Source organism: Nannobrachium achirus (assembly GCF_963921795.1).
Source record: "Nannobrachium achirus genome assembly, chromosome: 17".
NCBI classification, from domain to species: Eukaryota; Metazoa; Chordata; class Actinopteri; order Myctophiformes; family Myctophidae; genus Nannobrachium; species Nannobrachium achirus.
In genome coordinates, this window is record NC_137824.1 from 33,365,891 (window position 1) to 33,389,247 (window position 23,357).

Here is a 23,357-nt window from a genome sequence, read left to right on the forward strand (position 1 = left end):
TTCTCCACACAATGGTATATTCCCAGGTTCTGCAGGTCAACTGCACAGGTGCAATGCATTATTGTTAATTGTGGCTCGTTTACTAACATGCCAAGTTTAGCTGCACTTGAACAACCGTTCCAGGCTGCCATATCCAGCCCAAGAAACCGTAGAAACATGTGTAAAAAACGGACAAAACTTTTTTCAGACATTGTGAAAATAGCCGATCTACATGCTCACAACGTTGTGAGCATGTAGATCTGCTATTTTCACAATAGAACCGTGTTATACAAAATGTAATACCTCTTTTCCATGAGGACTCCCATCTTTGCCATACCCTAGCTTTTGCTGAACTGACGCCACTGGCAGGGTGACTCACTGCCTCAGCCTGATGGCCTCAAAAGTCCAATATCACATGTCTGATGGTTAAGATGTTGGATTTTCACGTGGGAGACCCAGGTCCCGGGCGTTACATAACAATAATAATAATATCTCAAATTTATATAGCACTTTGGGAAGATGATCAATATGAGATTTAAAATAAAGGTTGGCACCATATCATTGTTAGAAAAGAACATGCATGGCCGTGGTTTTGCAATCATCACTGGTTTAACCACATGACCCCTAGCCTCCATATGCTAGGATAAACATTTTGGCAAAAATATCTGATCTAATCTCACAATATCGCAATGTGACTCTGGGGGACACCGGCAATGAAGTAGATATGGTATAAGTGGTTAAGATGGGACAAATGAGACTGAGTGGTGTTGAATGTAGACTGCAGATGTTCAAATGCCAGGTTAACAGTACTTGCTCGACAATGCACAATAGGCCTATAATCTGCGTAAAGATGAACAGAAGGATTAAGATTATGATCAATGTCCATTAATATAAACAGTAAGAAGCGTGGGACCTACAACTGAGCCTTGTGGCATAAATTTAGGTCTCACGCTTTTTTGAGATGAGATATAAATCTTGTAGAATAGCTCCCATTGTTCCATGACAACATCTCAGAGAGATAAGGACGTTTTCATATCATAACGTGCACAGTGATAAGTGACATATTTATTAATAGCCTAAAGGCATATCTGAATTCCTACAATCTGACGAAATCCTCTAAATAGGAAACAGATACAAGTTAATAATTATTAGCTGCAGCATTATAGACAATGTCACCATAGACCCAAAATGATAAGAACCCAACCCTTTTCCTAACTGTTTCTGTACCCTACAGGAGGCCGATTTTCTGGCACAGCTGCAAGGCAAGGTTTTTCATCGAGCCCCACCGAGACCTACTTGTACTCTCTCAACGCTAGACCCATCAGAAGAAGACATCTCCCGTTCACATAGACTTCCATTATAAAAAAAAAAAAAGGAAAGTTAAATATAAATTATTTGAACAAACAATTGGTGAGCGTGTTTTCAAATAAACTCCACTATATTTATTAGAAAACTTTAATGACTAGTTACTTAGTAGATTGATTATTACAAAACAAAACTATAGAGATTTCAACTATTTGAAAATAGCCAATCTACAAGCTTGTATATCTGCAATTTACAAAAGATTTAAATACATTTGAAAACTTGAAATTAGCCTTTCTAAATAATGAGTCCTTTTGGTACTACATTTTGATGCCAATATGCCTACTTTTGTACTTTTACTCAAATACATTTTGAATTCCAGACTTTTACTTGTAAGGGTGCCCTCACACCAAAATACCTAGAGTGGAATCCGCCAATGCATTTCAATGAGAATGGAGCGTTTTTTTTTTTTTTTTTTTTTGCAGAAATCCTCTACTGGCAAAAAAACATTGAAATGCATTGGCGGATTCCACTCTAGGTATTTTGGTGTGAGGTCACCCTAACACAATATTTCTATATTGCAGTATTGATACTTTTACTTACATTTTTTGTACTTTTTCCACCACTGCCGATTTCACACAATGACAGACAAGTATTGGCCTAGGCCAACTTGTGAAACCAAGCATACGCCAACAGCCAAAAGCTTTTGACAGATTGATAAAAAGTGTTTCCTAACTGCAGATCACATGGGCATATTTCCAATGCTATATTTCTTTGGCCAGAAGAAATGGAGTGATTAGAGCCTCAGTAATAATTGGAACAGCCAACTTTAGACAAAGTTGATCTAGATTATCCTCACCAGTGGAGCAACAAATACTAAATGAAAACGGACGATAAACAGGAAGAGAGACAGCTAGTGGAAATAACATTGTAATGGGAGTCCTATGGGTTCTCAAATAAATGCCCTGCAGCTTTTGAAGTGCAAGACAAATATCGTTTTGATTAGGGATCATATTGTCGAATGGTAAAGAACCGGTGTTGTTGACTGCATTTACAAAAGGCTTTCGGGTTTGAGTACGATCAAGTGAATAAACAACCGCTGTGGTTCATTTATTTGTGAGCTGTATAGGAGAGCCAATGTTGTGTCTCTCAACACAAGAATATAGACGAATCCTGTCTTTACACAATGCTGAGATGCTGTGTGAATCAAGGTAGGCCTGCTCTGTCTTTGATTCTACACTAGGTCTTCTTAATAGGTGCAGTGCATGTTTATCAAAATATTGCTTGCACCAGCACTGCCCAGCAGAGCACGCAAGTATAGCCTACTACTTTCGGTGTCATCTGTTTCCGGCCGACAGTACAAAGGCAGGGCCTTTAGCCAATGAGGGAGCGACCTGACATAAATAACAAGGCGCAAGTTGGCACCTCGACAGAGTGCCCACCCACATGCGTGCAGACAGCACCGAACATGGCTCGCACGCTCTGTCACACAGCTTATAACTGAGCCATCTATCCTCTAGTTGCCAGACCCATGAAATGGGTAGGCCTACATAAGCAAATGTCGGTCTGTCTGTCCGGGTTTTCTATATAAAGGGTATATATGATGATGACATGATGATGACATGCCTACAAAAGGCATGATGTCATAAATGATGATGACAGACAGGGGGTCTGGCACAACCAGGTTGACCTGGTCTAGTTTATTTAGTTTAGTATGTGAAACGGCACATCATGTCTCCGTCCGTCCGTCTGTCTGTCTGGACGTTTTTACGGTCTATGGGTTTGCTGCTCTGACATCACTGTAATGTCAGGGGAACCACAACAGAATCCCTTAAACCATAAATGGAGATCCCTGGTGTCATCAATATTAAGCCCATATCTAACAGGACTTCATATGGGAATGCCCATATATGGAGGCCACATTGGCCACATACTTTACCACACGAAGAGAATCCATATATGGCCAAGGCAGATGGCCAACACAGCTGGTTCTACAGACCAGGCTGGTTCTACAGACCAGGATCTCCATATATGGGCATAAAAGGGATCGTATGTATGATGTCAGATGTCATAGACTTCATAGGACTTTCACATAACGAATAACTGAGTAAGCATCAAGCATGTTTGGGGTCACACAGCATATCTCCATATACAGAGTACATGGATCTCCATATATGGGTACCAGGGGTCTCCATATACTGTATGGGTAACTGGTCCGATATACATACATCACTGGTCAGATGGCCAAGACATGGCGCAACCTCGCCCCTTTAGGGTTGTCGCCCTGAGGCATCTTACTAGTTGTCCTTTAAATAAGTTATTTGCCCTGGGAACTGTTATCATTTATTTTACCCAAGAATGCCAACTATCAATACTAATGTAACACACACACATAAAAAGGTTTCATACTGTAACAGATATTGTTACAACTTACTTAAAAGACAATAAAACACAAAAACTATCACACTATTATAAACATCAGCAACAAGCCACATAAAACAATGTGTGGTTCACGGACCCCCAAGGCAGGAGTCCTTGAGGGGGTTCCCTAGTATTCATTGACTGTATTCAGTTAGTATTCAATGATTTAGCATCCAGTTTAGTATTCATTGACTAAGAATTCACTTTATATTCACTGACTCAGTATTCAAATTATGGCCCTGGCTGCATATCAGTGGGACGTGTAACACCCATTGGCATGCTCACTTTCACCATAAAGTCTGGGTTGAGTTGTCCAAAATTAAGGATATTTTCAGGAGAAATAAAATTCAGAAGTACAGCAGGGAAATGGTCAAGTATATAATCAGGAGTCTCCTGCTAAATTTAGGAGAGTTGGCAGGTATGATGAGTAAGCCTATATGTATGCATGTATGTATGCAACCTCGGGAGTCACGTTGGTGTTTGAGGAGACCTCATTTGCAAGTCAAAGTGAGGCCTGGGAAAGACAAGGACAGAGCAGTATAAAACGCAACAAACAGATAGCACTATTACAGAACTGTGCAACAAATAGCCTACACAAACAAAGAAGATAAAATACAAATTAAAACTCCCCAGGGCTTGACACTTTTTGAGGCACTTGTCCTTTGGACAAGTACATTTCCCATTCACTTGTCCGGGCACAAAAGTCACTTGTCCGGATAAAAATGAGACATTTGACAGTAATTTCTTTCTTTAATGCATGCATAGGAGTCAGAAATAGAATAAACCGGTAAGACGCCTCAGGGCGAAAAGCGACCTCATCCATTAGGGCGAGGCGTGTCTTGGCCGTCTGGCCAGTGATGTAGGCCTATATCGGACCAGTTACCCATACATGGAGATCCATGTACTGTATATGGAGATATGCTGTGAGATCCCAAACATGCTTACTCAGTTATTCGTTATGTGAAAATCGTATGACGTCTATCACATCTGACATCGTACATACAATCCCTTTTATACCCCTACATGGAGATCGCTGTCTGAACCAGCCACACAGATGTGTGTCAGGGGAACCACAGTGTCAGGCGATACCCATATGGACACGGACAAGCTATGCCGGTTCTGACAGTAAACTGCGACCTACGGTCGCAAAAATAACAAAAGGATGAGCTTGTCTGGAAGGATTTTATTACTTGTCCCAGACAACAGGACAAGCCTTAATGTCAAGCCCTGATCCTACAGTAGACTATAAGTAGCCTATGATAGGCTACTGTGCATTTTAAAAATCACACTGGTGTGAACTGAGCGGTGGAGGCTGTGTGTGTGTGTGTGTGTGTGTGTGTGTGTGCGTGCGTGTATGTGTGTGTGAATGTGAGTGTGCCTGACAACAGCGCCCCTCCCTTAACATGTGTGGTCAGAAAAGGTATTGCAGGCTACATAATAACTTAGGCTACATACAGACAGACAGACAGACAGACACACACATACATACACGGATACACACACGGCCACGCTATGGAGACGGTGTGACCACCGCTCAAAAACATGAGTGGGATATATTAGTAGCCTATAGGCTACTGTGCATTTTAAAAACATGAGTGGGATATATTAGTAGCCTTAGCCTATGATAGGCTAATGTGCATTTTAAAAACATGAGTGGGATATATTATGATAGGCTACTACTGTGCATTTGAGCAGGACATGATGTACCTACATATCCATTATCCGCCTTTTAAAATCTGTTATCTTAATCTTAAACACATCAGTGTTATTAATAGTAATTTGAGTAGCATATCTTATCTGATCTCTCCAGGTGAACTCATACCCATCATCCACACAGCTGAGGTCAGTTCAGTTGTTCCACGTAGCCACACTAGTCTACCGGTCTCCCTCTGCGTGCGCGCTCCCGTCTGCTGCGCGCGCACGCCGGCTATTGTGTTTTTATTACAGGAGGAGGAGCGCAGCCAGCTATCCCGGTGGCCCTGTCTGTCTGTCTGTCTGTCTGTCTGTCTGTCTGCCGAATAGAACCTCAACCTGACGAACCATGGCGGACGAGCAAGAAATCATGTGCAAGTTAGAGAACATCATGGAGATCAGGTGAGCGTTGATCGAATCAAAAAAAGGATGCGTGTATCCTATCGGTGCATGCATGTTGGCTGCAGAGAGGCCCCGGCGGCGTGCGTTTGACTGTGTGTGGCTTCTTGTTAGCCGGGGCCAACAACACAATAGCTGCTCGTTGGCTTTTGTTATTGAGCTGGCTAATGCTAACGCTAGCCGGGTTAGCTGATGCTGCTGCATTGACTCTGCTGTGTTTGTGTTGTTGTTGTTGTTGTTGTCTCTAGCTTTTGTTTTTATTTCACCCGGGGCAGCGCTGGCAACATTTTCCAAAGGAAATGCAGAATATTGGAGCAGAGACTCTTGTCTTGAACTGCTTTATCGTTCCTTCCAGATGTGGATCAACTAATGCCAGATGTGATAGGGTTAGGCCAGCGGGTTTTCAACCCTTTTCACATCAAGGATTGTTATTATTTATTGGGCATTTGAGCCACGGACCACCGTTTGATGAGATTTAGCCTCTCAGATCCAAAACTTTAAATGTTTTGTTGTCCCTGGATAGGATTGTCCACAATTCCATGATGTAGCAATGTGGTACCATAGGTACCACACTCTATGGAGATAACAGGCAAACGTTCATCAAAATAACAATTCTTATACATTCTCTAATTGTGTAGGCTTCTTGTAAATTAAGTAATGCAGATGTTTAACAATAATTTAACTCTTGAGGGCTCTAAATATCTTTAAGGGTCCATTTAGTTACCAACTCTCCATCATTTGGCTGGGGACCACCTGGAACCCCCTCTGAGTGGTCCACTGGTTGATGGTCCACTGGTTGAAAACCAGTGGGCCATTTAGCTGTGTGCAGTGGTGGAAGGAACTGGTTACTACAAATAAATAGGCTCTCTGTTACTAGCAGCTGTTAAAGGCAGGGAAGCTAGGTGTATAATATACTGTATATCAGGCCTAGAATGTCGTCTTTTTAGGGGCAAGGCCACTTGGCCTTTGATGTTGTCCATTTTTTGAGGGCACAAAGGACAAATCAAATGCCAGGGCAAGAAGGCCATCAAATGAAACACGATTTTAGTCCTTTGAAATAATTAATTTAATTTAAGGGTTAAAGATGATTTAAAATGTATGACTATCTGCATTTAAATAAATTATGGTATATTTACAATCTGATCCATGCTTGACCATGCACCAATCACTGGTTTGGTTTAAAGATGTCGACTCAGGGGAGTTAGGAATTCAGAATCTCAAAAGACACTGGTGTCTACATATTGACAAGAAAGAGACCGAGGAGAAAGTGGTGCAGTCAGCTGCTGGGGCATTAAGGCCACTGTGGTCTCAGGTCATGCCATTATTTTGTGGGGCACAAAGCCAAACTGAGGGGCAACGACGGCCATGGCCTCCGTAAAATTCATGCCCTGCTGTATAATCATCAGTTATGTGTATGTTTTGAGACTGCCAAGTGGATAAATTAACACAGGAGGTTTTTTGTGTATATTAAAGTTCCTGGTGGTAAAAATATAACAATACTGTTTTGTTTTTTTTGTTTTTTTTTTCAAAACATAATCTAGGAGTTACACAAATGTTGCAAAACTGGCTTTAAATATCATCAAACAATGACTGTTATTACTGTTATATTAGGTGCAAATATGACTAAGAACTGTATATATACTGTATATGACTGACATTTTCATTGTGTTCATTGTGCTGTGAAATTGTTATGAATGATATTTCGGTGTTAAAAACCAAACGCTGGTAAATAATAAATCGCTGACCGAGAGCTGACCGAGCGAATGATGGCGCTGATATAGCTGTGATGCATCACACGTCGTGTAGGCCTGTCATTATTATTATTACATAAGCATCTAATCGCAATTATTTCACAATCCTTTCCATGTTGAAAAATGTTTTTTCAAACATAGTAGAAATAGCTGTAAAAAAGTTGTCAAATATGTCAGTCATTTCTTTGTATATTTATGTGTCATGTGCAACTTCAAAGCCGAACAGAAATGTAATTGTCAAATGTCAACGACAAAAAACGCAATTAAATCGTCAATCGCAAATGATTTCAGTGACAATTAATTGTCAGTGTAAAATGCCATAATGTCATGACAGCCCTAACGTCGTGTCTCCCTGGGCCTGCAGGAACAAGACCATCCAAATGCAGAAGATCAAGTCTCGTCTGAAGACGGAGTTCGAGGCCCTGGAGTCTGAGGAGAAGCACCTGAAGGAATACAAGCAGGAGATGGACCTGCTGCTGCAGGAGAAGATGGCTCACGTGGAGGAGCTGCGACTCATCCATGCTGACATCAACGTGGTATGGTACCGTCATACTACCATACGGATGAGACCCAACAGTCAGCTAAAGTGCCAACATCCAACTAGTCGACTTTCTCAAAATTTAGATTCTCAAAATTTAGATTTTTATAGAGAGCATTTTTCTCATTTCATGTTTCTAATACAATTTCAGATGGGGCTGATGGAGTTTAGCTCCTTAGATCAGTGGTTCTCAACCTTTTTAGGCAGCGACCCCCAAAATAATCATATTTTAACTGACGAGCACTAAGAGTTGAGGCATTACATTTTGTATAACACGGTTCTATTGTGAAAATAGCAGATCTACATGCAGAAAATAGCAGATCTACATGCTCACAACGCCTCGCATACCGGTATTCAAAATATTTACAAAAAACATTCCCAAAAAATTTCATTTTTCATGAATTAAAAACCAAATTAAATTATGTTTTTCAGTAAATCCATGAAGAAATCAAAGAAAAATCTAAGAAATTCCATAAATTAGAAAACAAACATTTAAGAAGTAGTGAAAATAGCCCATCTACAAGCTCACAACGCGGCACGAAGCGACACGTTTTGAGTTTGTAAAATCGAAAATTATTTTACAAGCTAGTTTAGGTTACTATTAACTACTACAAGGTTACTATTAACTACCACATAGTTTGATCCATCCATATACTGTCAAAAAATGCCTTTGAGCAACACATTGTACACAAGAACAAAATACAATGTATTTAGAGATATATGATTTGGCCAAACTTTGTATATTTCTTTGACACATCTGTGCAATACTGTATGTGAAATGTCAATTCTGCTGTAAATATTGTTTCTGGTGGTGTTTCAGATGGAGAGTACCATTAAGCAGTCCGAAAATGACCTGAACAAGCTGCTGGAGACCACGCGTCGCCTCCATGACGAATACAAACCCCTGAAGGATCATGTCGATGCCCTCAGGATGGCGCTGGGCTTGCACAGACTCCCCAACCTCAACGAAGAAGAAGAAAAACTCTCACTTGAGTCAGTACCCAAACACACGGCACACACAAATAATACACAAAGCAGTGCTGCGTTTAAGAATGCATATACAGTATAAAACATATATTCATTGGTTTCAAATGTAGTCCTACACAGCCATGTTGAGGACCAACACAGGTGTTTCAATTTTGTCTGATTGGCGCCAGAACACCTGTGTTGATCCTCAACATGGCCGTGAAACCCATGAATATGACATGCATACTAAACGTGTGTGTGTTATATCCATTTATATATATATATAGCATATAAAATATTTGAACATAAAGGAGTAATACTAATTTTATATAGCCTACCAGCTTCATCTTGCGCAAGCAGATTCGGTAGCTACATTTTTCAGAATAGTTCATGCATGGCTGCGTGCGTCATGATTTGTCATCAGTTTTGATGGAACACAATTTGTTGAGAAATGGAACACAAAAATAGACACTTCAGAATAATCCTTAATTGCAGGTCGTGGCAACATAATAGGATATTCTTTTGAGAGTGCAGCTTTAGGACAGTTAATTAACAGTTTGTGTACAGTCTCCTCGTGCGTGTGCGAATGTGTGTGTGTGTGACAGAGAGAGGGAGAGAGAGAGAGAGAGGGGGAGAATGCACTTGTGCTGTGTCTGATTTGAAGAACACTAAGCTCAAATACGGCATTTTGGGTGTGAGCCGGGAAGTATTTTACAAGGAGATAAAATCTGGTCGCATCCGGGGCTGCGGGGCACTCTATTACCTGGATTTAATTAGACACATTAGCCTATATGACAACTGGAAACATTAAATTTCATTAAAACGTTTAGTTTAATAATGTTACTAACTTAAAGGGAAAAATTACATACATGGCAACTGGGAATCCTCAAATCAATAGCTACTTTCATTTTGTATCGTCTTCACATTGTTTAGCAGTTCATGTTTGCAAATATAATGTCTTCAGCCTCAGGCTTGTAACTATAAACCTGAAGACAGTCTGAACTGAAACACTTGTCAACTGTACAAACATTTCAGCTGTCAGTTGTCTCACAAAGCAGGATTATCAAGTTAGATCGTTTAAAGTGGTGTGAAGTGCCTTTAGGTACCTTTCTGTTGACAATATGGACACATACTGAATAGTGACTTTGAAGTCACTGTTAACCACTTTTTTTTCCAGATATTTTCAAATTTGTCTGGAAAACAATAGCAGATCTACAAGCATTGTGAGCTTGTAGAGATTGGTTAAGTGGGGACGGTGGTTGGAGGATGATGCCATTGGAATGGTGTGAGCTGGAATTAACGGAACAGAATCCCAGCATTGGAGCCAAGGGTGTCAGGGTGTTTGGGGCCAAGGTGCAGTCCCATGCTGGCAATGTCTACCCCTGGCAGATTAGAGCACTGAACTTTGCCTGACTGCTACGACCTACAGACAGACTATATGGGGGAGGAGGGTAGCATGAGTTCTCTTGGTAACCTTTTAGATAGTACAGCACAAGGCCCTCAAGGGTCTTTTAGAATCACTGAGTTCAGTGCCACTACCCTGGAATCACTGAGGTGGGTCCCACTGTACTTAAGTCCTACTGCCACAGTCTACTTCAGCCTGGATAATAATTGGGTTTTACTGTTGTATATTCTGAATATTATAATTCTTAACTGTACATGTAACTGTTAAAAAGCTGTATTACTGTGGACACATCGAACTAGAGCACTATCTGAACCGTTCAGGTCTGTGTTTTATTATGGTTAATTCAATTGGGTATGTAATACCCAAGTGGATCCTACAAGTCCCGTACTCGGCGCTGGCCAGAAGAGAAAAGATCAGATTACTGCATCGCAGAATGGGGGATAAAAAGTAGCTGAGTTTCACTGATTCGAGAGATAAGGGAGCAACAGTTAATCGAACAAATTGAGTTAAATTGATTATAAAACATACAGATAGTCGTTAATTTAATATATATAATAATCACTATTTTGGGCATGTCATTATAAGTGAAAGGTTGAATTCTTTTTAAACAAATTTGAAAACTATTGAAACCTGAAAACTCATGGAAAATAGCCGGTCTGCCCACCAACAACGTGTTGCATTGTTAGTTGACAAAAGATGGCATGACACAGAAGGATGAAATAACACTTAAGTGGAACAATCGATTTATTGATGTATACAAATATACACATGAAAGAAAATAATCGGTAGAATAATCTCTAAGAAAGGTATCGGTAGTTGGAGGCCTATCGAGGTGAAACATGCAATTTAGCTGCTAGATTCCATTATGGAGTAGTAACTGGCATCTACTGCTCGAATGGCATTTTTAATAGGAATTGTAATTATTTGGTCTGTCACGTCCATGTAATACCCAACAGTCAGGGTCGGTTCTGTAATATCTCGGAACAAATCAGATCTCTGAATGAATTTCACGGGTCCATTGGGGGTCCGGTTCGTCATTTCGGACCTTCGAAATGTGTTACGAGATCCGATTAGTTCCGAGATATTAAAGAACCGACCCCGACTGTTGTGTATTGTATGGACTGTCGGGGTCAGTTCTGTAATATCCTGGAACAAATCTTGGGTCTGAGAACGAATTTCACAGGTCCATTAGTGCTCGCGACCATCATTTTAGACCTGCGAAGAGCTGTACACCCAACAGCTCATTAAAATAGCTGGCTTTGAATTTGCCACCAACCACCTTCCTCCCCTGACAATCTCACCAAAGCCCTTCTCTCCCTACCGTCTGTCTCCTTTGGAGCCTTTTTAAAAACTGCATCACATCAACAATGCTGGTGTAGCTAAGACTACTAGCTGCCAAAGACATATTTTTTTTACACACATGGATTACATAGTTGGAGCAATAAGTTCCACATTCTCGCGACTACTTTCACGTTCTAGTAATTCACATCGGGTGTGACACGGTTATTATTTTAAGCTTCGACATTCAACATTGGGTCAATGTGAGGGGAGGTACATGCCAGGTAGTCTGGAGTGTGGAGGAGTCTGGTATGCCAGACAAGCTTCTAGCTTACAATGGGACAGCAGAAAATACACAGGCAACAACACATCCTCACCTCATTTTAACCGCATTGGGTGGTCTAGACTCTAGACTCCAAGGATAAAAGTTGGGAACCAAGAACCAACGAGTCTAAACCTGTGGTTCCCAAACTTTTATCCTTGGAGCCCCCTCTTATATCTTGATTGATTGATCGAATATTTTATTAGATAAAAATGAACAGTACAAGTATAGTCAAAACAAAAGAAATGTAGTACAGCACAAGTACAGTTAAACACCCTGCCTAAAAGGAACACCCCAAATAAGCCAGCCCTGTATACTCCTTGTACAACGAAAATCGATACATGCAGGCATACTGTGAATGACAGCAAGTTATGATTTTGCGCTTTACCCATTTAGGCCTGAACACATTATGACGCAATATTTTATGCTTTAACTATTGAAAAATAGCAGATATACAAGCTCACAGCGCGGCACCGAGTGCCACGCTGCGAGCTTGTAGATCTGCTATTTTTGAAAAATCGCGAAAATTTGAATTTTGACCCGATTCTATAAGTGTCTTTTGGATCCTTCTAAGATTTTTGGAAAAAACCTATGTTTCTATGTCAGCAATCTGGCCAGCCATCGTCAAAGAAAAGGTGCTTTTCACTTAACTGGAGCTCAGTTAGTCTGTTCTTGAGAGACTTATGTCAGTGGTGCTCAAACCTTTTCATTTGAAGGACCCCCAAAATGATATGTGTTTGGCCACGGACCCCCATTTCAAAATATCTAGTTCCAGGGACCCCACGAGAAGCAAAATTTGAGTTACAAATGTTCACTTTGAAAATACATATATTCAAAGATTTGCACACATTTTCACGACTTTTTCAAAAATAGCAGATCTACAAGCTCGCAGCGCGGCATTCGGTGCCGCGCTGTGAGCTTGTATATCTGCTATTTTTCACTGGTTAAAGCAGTCAATAATTTCTAGGCCTAAATGGGTTAAATTGTTGGATTACCTCCAAATAGACATTGCCTCACATCCACCCCGCCCCCACCGGGGAACACTGGTCTAGGCTCTATACTCTGCTGCTCCAGTCCCTAACAATACCAACCCTGTGCATCAAAGAATTGATTTCAAAATACTACTGGTTGGTCTATAAAGCTTTGAATGGTTTAGGGCCAAATGTGTGTGCTATATATTACAAATACAACTGCCTTTGCCGTGCCTATATGACTAACATGGATACCAATACAGTCCTACTATGTCATATTAGGCGAATATTTGGCAAAAATAGCAGATCTAACACACTCACTCGCCTCATGAGCTTGTAGATCTGCAATTATCCAGCCAAGGGATTTGGAGTAGGGGAACAAGTAGAGACCAGTGAGACAGAGGATTGGGGGTGGATTACATAATGTGCCAGCCTGTTAGTGTTTTTTTTAAGATTAGTTTTGGGGCTTTTATGCCTTTATTGATAGGACAGTCGACTGACAAGAGATGGGGATTGACACGCAACAAAGGTCAACGGGATGGGGATTCGAACCCATGAAACGCTATCATGCATCAGAGCATTATGTGATATGCGCCTGGACCGCTAGCCCAGCGGGCACCCCTTTTTAATGTTCCATTTTAGGAAAGGAAGTGTGGTTATTTTCAGAACAAAGAAATTAACAAGAGAAGATGTCTATCCACAAATGTGCTTTCCATTTATAGACGGCCTTACTGTGTGTGTGTGGACCAAATGGCATATTGTGCAAGGAGAGCTTGCTGGCAAAGTGGTGTTCTTATTTATTCGTTCACCGTGACTTGGCAACTGTCATGGACTTGTGGAGATGGCTCCTGTCCAGCCCGCAGCTTCCCTTTGAAGCCACTCTTTTGACGCGTGTGAGGTTCTTCGGGTATTTAGTAATTCATGGCTCAGAACTGTACTGTACTTGCACAAAGTGCTGTAATGCACAGTGCCGGTGTGTGTTTGTTTATTTGGTTAATTGAGTGTTCTTGTGCGCTTACGCACTTCGTTACAGGTAATAGGACCCATTTAATCTGTGTTCAATCTTGAATGCTCTTAAAGCCATCAAATTTCTGCTGCACTCTATTACAACGCGACCCTTTTGTGAGAAAGCAGGGAGTAATGAAATTAGATATCATACTCTTTTTGAAAGTGGGCCAGTCAGGCATAAAGTCCAAGGACAAATATATTTCGCTGTCTGCCGCTGCCAGCACACCAAACGCAAGCATGCACTCACGTGCGCACTCACGTGCGCACACAGTCACGCACGCGTGCACAGACAAACTCACTCAGTGTGACTATACTTTTTCCAAAATGCTACATAGTAGAGAATGGTGTGAGGCTGACCGGGGTGCACTTTAATTTAAGCCCGCTTTGTGCTTGCTTTTCTCCCTTCGTCTCCCCTTTATACTTCTCTTCCCTTTGTAAACTAGCAGTAATCTGAACTGTGATTTCATTCTTTTTATGCTGTCTATGATCCGACGCCAACCCGATTCTTCTCCTTTTCTCTCCGGTTTCAATAGCTACTTTGAGAAGCAAAAGGCGGAGTGGCAGAAGGAGCCTCACGAGCCCACCATCCCAGAATCCCTTGCGGCGGCTGCGGCCGCAGCCCAGCAGCTCCAGGTCTCCAGGAAGCAAGATGCCCGCCAGACGGCCACCTTTAGGCAGCAACCCCCACCTATGAAGGTACGTACTGTCGTGAAAATGTGTGCAAATCTTTGAATATATGTATTTTCAAAGCGAACGGTTGTAACTCAAATTTGGCTTCTGGGTGGTCCCTGGAACTAAATATTTTGAGATGGGGGTCCGTGGCCAAATAAATATAATTTTGGGGGTCTTTCACATGAAAAGGTTTGAGAACCACTGACATAGTAGTCTCTCAAGAACAGACTAACTGAGCTCCATTTAAGTGAAAAGGACCTTTTCTTTGACGATGGCTAGCCAGATTGCTGACATAGAAACATAGGTTTTTCAAAAAACCTTAGAAGGATTCAAAAGACACTTATAGAATCGGGTCGTGAGCGCTGTGAGCTTGTATATCTGCTATTTTTCAATAGTTAAAGCATAAAATAATGATACACAATAATGTGTACCCATTCTAAATGGGTTAACCACTTGCTTCCTGCAGAGCAGTGGTACCCAAACCTCTCAGGTCGAGACCCAAAAGAGAGATTAAGACGTTTGCCTGGGTCCCAAACTAGTGAAAATGGCAGATCTACAAGCGCACAACGCGTCGCTTCGCGCCACGTTGCGAGCGTGTACATCGGCTATTTTCACTACTTAATTGTTATTATTTTGTATTAATGGAATTTCTCATTTGTTTGTTTTAAAATGTAACATTATTTTACAAATAATTATATAAAAAGTCTAGGAAAAGATAATTTGATTTTTACTTGAGTCGTGACCCATAAAGATTGTTCCGTTACCCACAAATGAGTCCCGACCCACTGTTTGGGAACCACTGCTAGAAACCTTATCTCCATGTTTATTTTCGTAAATGAATGCCCTACTGTGTAAAAGCATAAAAAGTAGCAGATCTGCGAGCTTGAAACGCTGCACGAAGTCAGCGTTTTGAGCTTGTAGATCTGCTGCATTTGCCATTCCTGAATTTTAATCCTGAATAGTAACAGTTTTGGACATAATGAGGTTTCCGCCGACAGAGCTGTTGTACTTAGTTGTACGACAAAGTCAACCTTCTCTCTCTTATTATGCATAACGTTATGCATCTGGGGCGTGCATTAGCCACAGATCACTGACTGAGCTGCAGCAATCAACACCATGGCGAACACGGCAGTGCAGTCCGCTGTCGTGCCGTTCATTCTAACATTTAGCTATAATACTACTAGCTTCACACGAGGCCCAAATCGCCCTAGCGCAACGTGAACGGCGTACAAATACAAATATTCCGGCTCGACCACATCTAATTTCATCCAGCACCTGAAAGCGGACCCCAGAGGGCATAACTGCATATGGATGATGGTTCACAAACATGCGTAGCTCACCGTCGGCTATTTAACCCTGGTTAACTTGCCGTTTGCTGAATATTTTGAAAAGACAAGTCACCGTGAGTGATTGGAAAGGTCAGTTTACTTAATCATTCATGTTCAGCTGTCACCAACTGGCTGGAGCATTGTCGATGCTCGACAAAGCCTCAGAGGTGGTGGGCACATGGCACATGGTGTAGGCGTCATGACCTTCTCACTTTGTGTTCTTCAAATTCTTAATTTCCTCTGACATTGCAGTTAGGACTGTGTGAACCCATTTTCTGCCATGCCGTGAGTGAGATATGCCTTCATATATTGCCTTGAGACTTGATTCGTTCGGACTGTGAGCATCTCTTGGGTGTGCTGTGACATTCTTTATTTTCATTGCTTATTTTTGTTGGACCGGCCCCTCCTCACCACTACAGGTGTGCGTCGCCTACTGTGGAAAGGAATTTCTCCCTTAATTGCGAGGACAAATAAACAATCTTATCGATCCATCTTTTGTTTCTGTCCAGGCCTGCCTGTCATGCCACCAGCAGATCCACCGCAACGCTCCCATCTGCCCACTGTGCAAGGCCAAGAGTCGCTCACGCAACCCCAAGAAGCCCAAGAGAAAACCAGACGAGTAGATCTAACTCTTAACCCCACCTCCCAGCTCTGCTAGTGTTAAAAAGGGAACTGGTCTGAGGCTCTGATCTAAGACCAGCCTAGCACATTCAGTACCAGTGTACCAGTAGTACACTACACTGTAAAATCTCTGGATTTTACTGTGTATATATGGTTGAGACGGGGGTCTGATTGGGACCGTGCTGATCTTAGATCTGTGATTTACAACAACTTCCGTACACAGTTCAAGGTGTGGTACACCATTGTTTATAAGCCGCCCAAAGACCTTTGAAGGTCTGGTATTAATGTCATTCTCTCATTTCTAACCAGTGCTTTGAGTGTGTTTGATATGTATGTAACCTCTGTATTAGGTTGAATAGACCCCTTACCACGTAACTGCAATAACGATGTGAGAAAGGAAAAAAAAGTTAAATGTGCCCATGTTTATATTTTTCTTGTACCTTTTTAATTTAATTGTTTGCTATGCATGCTTGTTTCCTCATGGCTGTCTTGTAATTCCTTGTGACGATATAAAACTCCAGTGGGTTTATTCAAAGTGAAATAAGCCGCAGTATTGTTTTAATGTTTACAGCATACAGGTAAAGGAAACCACACTTGTTTGCTCTGATTAGTGTTGTATGTTAAACTTTAATACAATGATACACGAATAAATGTTGATTTTGTACTTATAGTAGGGTGCATTGGCTTTCTTTGAACAAAATCCCTGTGACAAAAGGCGTGCCGCAGCCTCTCAAGCCAGATAATTCTTCAATTATCCTCAAATGCTACGGAATGTATCTCCGCCTCTCAGAAGTCGTGACAAGAAGCTGTCATCTGTTTCTCCTTTCCATTCACAAAAATATGATTAAAAATAACCTTAAAAAATAGTTTAGAATTAAAAAATAGTTTAGAATTTGGATTTCTGCTAAGCAGCAAGCTAGTAGTCTAGTGTGATGTCAAGTAGGTCTTATTTACGCGGCTGCCAAGGCTAAATGGATGTGGCATAGAGTCGGGCCGTCAGCTTTAATTTCTGCACATTTTCAGCGCTTTGAAAGCGCAGACCGCTAGGCACAGAGGCATGATATTTGTGTGAGCCAACAGTCTGGGGAGACTAATCATCTCCTAACTTAACTGCTCCCCGGGTGCCGTATTAATGGCAGCCACAGCTCTAGTAGAATGGGTGAATGCAGAGGTCAAATTCAGCGTTATGTGCAAATGTTCAGTAAGAAAAGTCCCCCAACAACAACAATCTTGTGGAGAGGTGATCATTTCAGCAGTAGGTACACCAGCAGCAGGGACTCCAGCAGTAGCAGTGATTAAACTTTAACACAAGACTAATGGGTCTAACGACTGCATGGCTTCCATGTGGATCTTGGCCTTCGGGTGGCTCGTCTGACATCAGTCATCTGTGACATATGACTCCATATTTGGGCAAGGTTTCAGCCCAATCTGATACTCATTATGTTTGCTACGGTTACATGGACAATATTTATTCGTTCAGAATTAGCTCATTCTGAACAGAGATTCATACATGGAACCTGAATAAAAGTATATTTTCCGATTCAAACTGCATATACCACCCCTCCAAACCCCAATGAAAATTCATTCGGAATGGAATGCAATATTCTATTCCATTCTGAGGTGTTTACATGAGCATTTCTACCACTTTTTCTAGTCACGTGTTCAAATACTGGATTGTGACTCGCCTGCGGCTCGTGGCACAACCCTGAAACAGTGGTAAATCAGCCAACAACCCACTCCCTCTCACGGTAAATGGCTTACTTCTATTCTGAATGAGCAGTCATTCTGAATACAAGTGGAATATACCTGCCCATGTAAACGCAGCCAATTGACTTACAGAATAAAATATAAAGTTAAATAAAAGAAATGCCTGAAAGAAAACGCATGGAGATACTTCCTTGGCCTACTGGCAGCGTTCCCCGGACACACACAGACTCACTCACTCACAGACCCTCTCCTAGACAGCTCGCCTCCTACGGTGCCACACCGTAAAAACCAAAAGAACAGCCATAAAAGGGGTCGTAATAAGACTGGATGAAACCCAGGCGGTCTGGTTAAAGCACGTGTGCCTATTAATCATCAGTATTAATTTCAGCGGTTAGTTCACTAATGAAATAGCTTCTCTCCCTACGGAGCGAACACAGAGGTAGTAGATATATGGTTGTCTCTCCGCCCCAAAAAGCGGCAGCTCCCCTTCCTCGCATTCATACTTTATACTCTGCCTGTCGAGTCTGTATAGCTGTAAAAAGCACAGCGAGGTCCTGCTAAATGAGTTCCTGTAAGGTTTTTTGTCAGGGTAACCCCCTCATCTCATCTGTTGTCAGGGCAACTTCACTTTCCTGATTCGTAGTCATGGCAACCCCAGGTTGCTGTGACCCGCCTGTCTCGGCCAATCAGTTCCTCCCAAATCCTGCGAGGGGCGTCGGACGGCTTAGGGAGGATCCGCGCCAACTCCCCCAAAAGGCACACGCTGTCCTGTAACACAAGGGGAAATAATAATTGTCCATATTAAATGATCAATGAATCAAGTGGAAGCGTAAATGGTCGACAATGAGTGAGAGATAGAGAGTGAGTGAGTGAGTGTGTGTGTGCGTGCCTGTCTGTGTGTGTCCTTAAGGGACAAAAACACATACCCAGTTGCATAAGTGCATGTTTAGTCTGGCCTCTAGTCTTCGGCTATCTATTTGTGTCGTCTTTCTCCTGATAAAAGCATCCAAGGCCAGCGAGGCCTGCTCCGCCACACACACGCTGCAGACAGAGGGATCATGTTGGTTCACCTCTGCGGCCTGTCGTATAAAACAAAAGATACAGTAAACATTTCACACAGTGCTTGAGATGGGAACTAAGTTGTGCTTTAGTAGCCTAACCCGTTTAGGCCTAGGATTATTGAATGCTTTAACTATTGAAAAATAGCAGATATACAAGCTCACAGCGCGGCACTGAGTGCTGTGCTGCGAGCTTGTCTATTTTTTTTGCTTGTCTATTTTTGAAAAAGTCGTGAAAATGTGTGCAAATCTTTGAATATATGTATTTTTAAAGCGAATGTTTGTAACTCAAATTTTGCCTCTAGGGGGTCCCTGGAACTAAATATTTTAAGATGGGGGGGTCTGTGGCCGAATAAATATCATTTTGGGGGTCCTTCAAATGAAAAGGTTTGAGAACCACTGACATAGTAGTCTCTCAAGAACAGGCTAACTGAGCTCCATTTAAGTGAAAAGGACCTTTTCGTTGACGATGGCTGGCCAGATTGCTGGCATAGAAACATAGGTTTTTCCAAAAATCTTAAAAGGATTCAAAAGACACTTATAGAATTGGGGCCAAATTCCAATTTTCACGATTTTTCAAAAATAGCAGATCTACAAGCTCACTGTGAGCTTGTATATCTGCTATTTTTCAATAGTTAAAGCATAAAACAATGATACACAATACTGTTCTGAATGGGCTAAACTAGGATCCGGTTCCCTCACCCGTTGCATCTCAGACTTGAAGGTTTTGTGCCTCAGCAGTGAAATGAGCTGCCGGGGGACCAGCTGCACCGCAGGGCCTTGAGACTGGGGACTGGGGGAGGAGGAGGAGGCGGCCGGTGGGTGGCTGTCTCTTCCATATCTGGACGCTTTTGAATTTGGAGCCTCTGGGAGAAGGAGAGGCCGGTCAGCCTCTGCAGTGCGATGTCCAGGCAGATGCCTTCCTCTTCCAACTAGGGCTAGGGATCATCATATTTTTAGTTGATGAGAGATTTTGGATGTATCGTCCAAAATGAATGACATTTCTGCCAGGCTTTTAGGCTTTGTAAACCAAAGTTGTACAGGACAGATATGACAAATAACATAAATATACAAAGAAATGACTGACAATGACCAGTAACAATAATCAAAATTAATAATGTACTGTACAATGGATCGTAATAGATGTGTACTTGTTGTTGACATGGTGAAAATTGAGACACGTATGCTTGTAGATCTGGTATCTGCACTATTTCTTTTAGATGTTTGAACATGTACAGTAGCCTATAGAGTATAGAGCGTACAGTATAGATTTTTTAAAGATATTTTTGGGGGCTTTTCTGCCTTTATTTATAGTGTATAGTGGAGATGGACAGGAAACAGGGAGAGAGAGAGATGGGGAGAGACATGCAGCAAAGATTGTGGACTCAAACCCACGATGTGCTGTCAGGCTACATTAGACTAGAGCAGGGGTCTTCAACAGGGGGTCCAGGACCCCTAGGGGGTCCTCAGAGTTACTACAGGGGGTCCGCCAAATCTTTGTGTGATAGAAGCTTTTTTCTAACTTTTTATATTAACCACTTGAACCGTGGTGTCCATATTCTGAGAACTTTAGCCAAAAATAGCAGATCTACAAGCTCACAACGCCTCGAGCTTGCTATTTTGGCATAGAGGTTTGGTGTAGAGGGGAAAAAGAGCACACTAAGTACAGAGTGAAAGTTAAGTATTGACGGTTCACATGGTTAAATATCTGAAAACACAAATTGACATGAATCCAAAATACACCGATGATTGTGCTGTCAAACTATGAAACTACGGCATCTCTGAAAAGGCTGCTTCATCTCTCTCTCAACTAATAAATAAGTGGTCCTTGGCCTGAAAACGTTGAAGACCCCTGGACTAGAGGCTGAGTGCCCAGAACGCTAGACCAGCGGTCCACGCCCTACAGCACAGATTTTCAACAGATGCATTTATACAGAAGAATGGAAAAGATTGTGACTATTGTGTTGTGAGACCTACTTCCAGTTCCAACTAGGCTGCAGGTTCCTGTCCTTATCCGCCTGTCTTTATGCTGTGCAGGTCTGAGCTGAGACTCCTTAGCTCTCCTCCCTCCCCTGCTGGGCTCACAGTGTCTCTGTTCTGGGGAGACAGTTACAGCCTGACCAACACCAGAAGAAATACTAATAGAAACAAAGCCTTAACAAATACGATAACATAACTAACTGAAACTGTAGGCAACTGTGTATTTACAAATCACACTAAAACAAAATCATAGAGAAAATGTCCTTAGTCAAAAATCGTCCAAAAAAGCAAATCTACAAGTTCACAACGCATCACATTGTGATGCGCTTTGTGCTTGTAGGTCGACACGACAATCTTTCTGACCTTATTGAATCTTGCCCGCAACTACCCCATATTACAAAAGAATTGATACAACTGAACTAACACAAAAAAATAATTAAATAAAATGTAAACTATAATAAAAATACATAAGAAATAAACTAGAAAATGTTAAAAACAAATCAAAACTATGCAGAAATTGAAATGAAAAACGAATGGAAGATGCTAAACCTGAAAAATGACCTTGGGAGACAGCTGGGTGCTGCTGCCTCCTGCAGACATGGGAAATCATCCTTCTGCAGTAGTTATTTAAGGCTTCTTCTTCCTCCAGTGTGTGTCGGGACATAACTGCAGCACCCTGACAAATACATTTAAATATAGTCAGCGTTGGACAAGTTTCATCACACATAGCATGAAAATCTGATTAACCACTTTAACCCGCATATACACTGCATCGGCTATTTTTGAAAGATCTTGAAAGAATGTCGGAAAACTATTTTTTTTAGGTCCCTGGCACAAAATATTTGCAGATTGGGGTCCACCGACTCCACGGCTAAATGCATATTAAATTGGGGTTCGTTGACATGAACGTTTTTGAGAACCCTCTGTGGACCTTATTGATCCTGTGGGTAAAATGGGTTGTCAATAGCAGTAAAAGATTCAAATCACACATCCCCTCCTTTTCCTATACAGTACAGCAGAGGTCTTCAACAGGGGGTCCGTTACTACAGGGGGTCCTCCAAATCTTTGAGTGATAGAAAGTTTTTTTTCTCCTTTTTCTTATTAACCACTTGAACCCTGATATGTCCATATTCTGAGACTTTAGCTAAAAATAGCAGATCTACAAGCTCATGTGAGCTTGTAGATCGGCTATTTTTAGCAAAGGGGTTTGGTATAGAGGGGAAAAAGAGCAGACTAAGTACAGAGTGGAAGGTTATTAAGTATTGACGGTTCAAGTGTTAAATAACTGAAATGACAAATTGACATGAATCCAAAATACACTGATGATTGTGCTGTGAAACAATGAAACAATATGGAATCTATGAAAAGGTTGTGGGGGTCCCTGCTTCATCTCTCTCTCCACCAAGGGGTCCTTGGCCTGAAAACGTTGAAGACCCCTGCAGTACAGCACTGCATTGTCTATCTATGTCATAGAGAATACAGTAGTTCAACAAATAAAAATAACAAGCTCTACTACATTTAAAGTACATCTGGCTACATTCAAGTTGCTTTGTAACTTGTGGTTACAGACATTTCGGCCACCAATGTGGCTGAGGACATGTTATGACTTAATGATTTAAAACATGCAAAAGCTACACATGGATGGAGATGGAGAATTCTCTGTTGACAAACTGCACTCCAAATGCAGCATCTGCCATTTCATGTTGATGAGCCACTTAAAATGTATAATTTAGTTTAGCAGCTTTTGCCAAGCTACCCGGCAACATGGGGGGGACCGGACCAGTGGTGTAAAGTAACTAAGTAGATTTACTTTAAGTACAGTAGGCCTAAGTAACATTTTGAGGTATTTGTTTCCAATTTCCAATACTTTTAGTTCTACTCCACTACATCTCAGCGGCAAATATTGTACTTTTACTCCCCTACATTTATTTGAACACTTTAGTTAATAGCTACTTTGTA

General features: G+C 41.6%; 2 protein-coding genes across 2 annotated transcripts; one reads left to right on the plus strand and one right to left on the minus strand.

The window, feature by feature from the left end:
* Positions 1–5,646: 5,646 nt before the first annotated feature.
* zc4h2 (zinc finger, C4H2 domain containing) lies at positions 5,647–18,214 on the plus strand. The gene is made up of 5 exons (XM_080745701.1): positions 5,647–5,796; positions 7,909–8,080; positions 8,903–9,075; positions 14,566–14,728; positions 16,542–18,214. Exons 1-5 carry the CDS (start codon positions 5,744–5,746, stop codon positions 16,653–16,655), a joined length of 675 nt encoding a protein of 224 aa, XP_080601827.1. The 5' UTR covers positions 5,647–5,743; the 3' UTR covers positions 16,656–18,214.
* Positions 18,215–18,753: 539 nt separating this feature from the next.
* LOC308301537 (uncharacterized protein) lies at positions 18,754–22,086 on the minus strand. The gene is made up of 5 exons (XM_080745555.1): positions 21,960–22,086; positions 21,396–21,515; positions 20,121–20,356; positions 19,287–19,439; positions 18,754–19,128 (listed from the first exon to the last, which is right to left on the minus strand). Exons 1-5 carry the CDS (start codon positions 22,060–22,062, stop codon positions 18,985–18,987), a joined length of 756 nt encoding a protein of 251 aa, XP_080601681.1. The 5' UTR covers positions 22,063–22,086; the 3' UTR covers positions 18,754–18,984.
* Between the last annotated feature and the right edge of the window lie 1,271 nt (positions 22,087–23,357).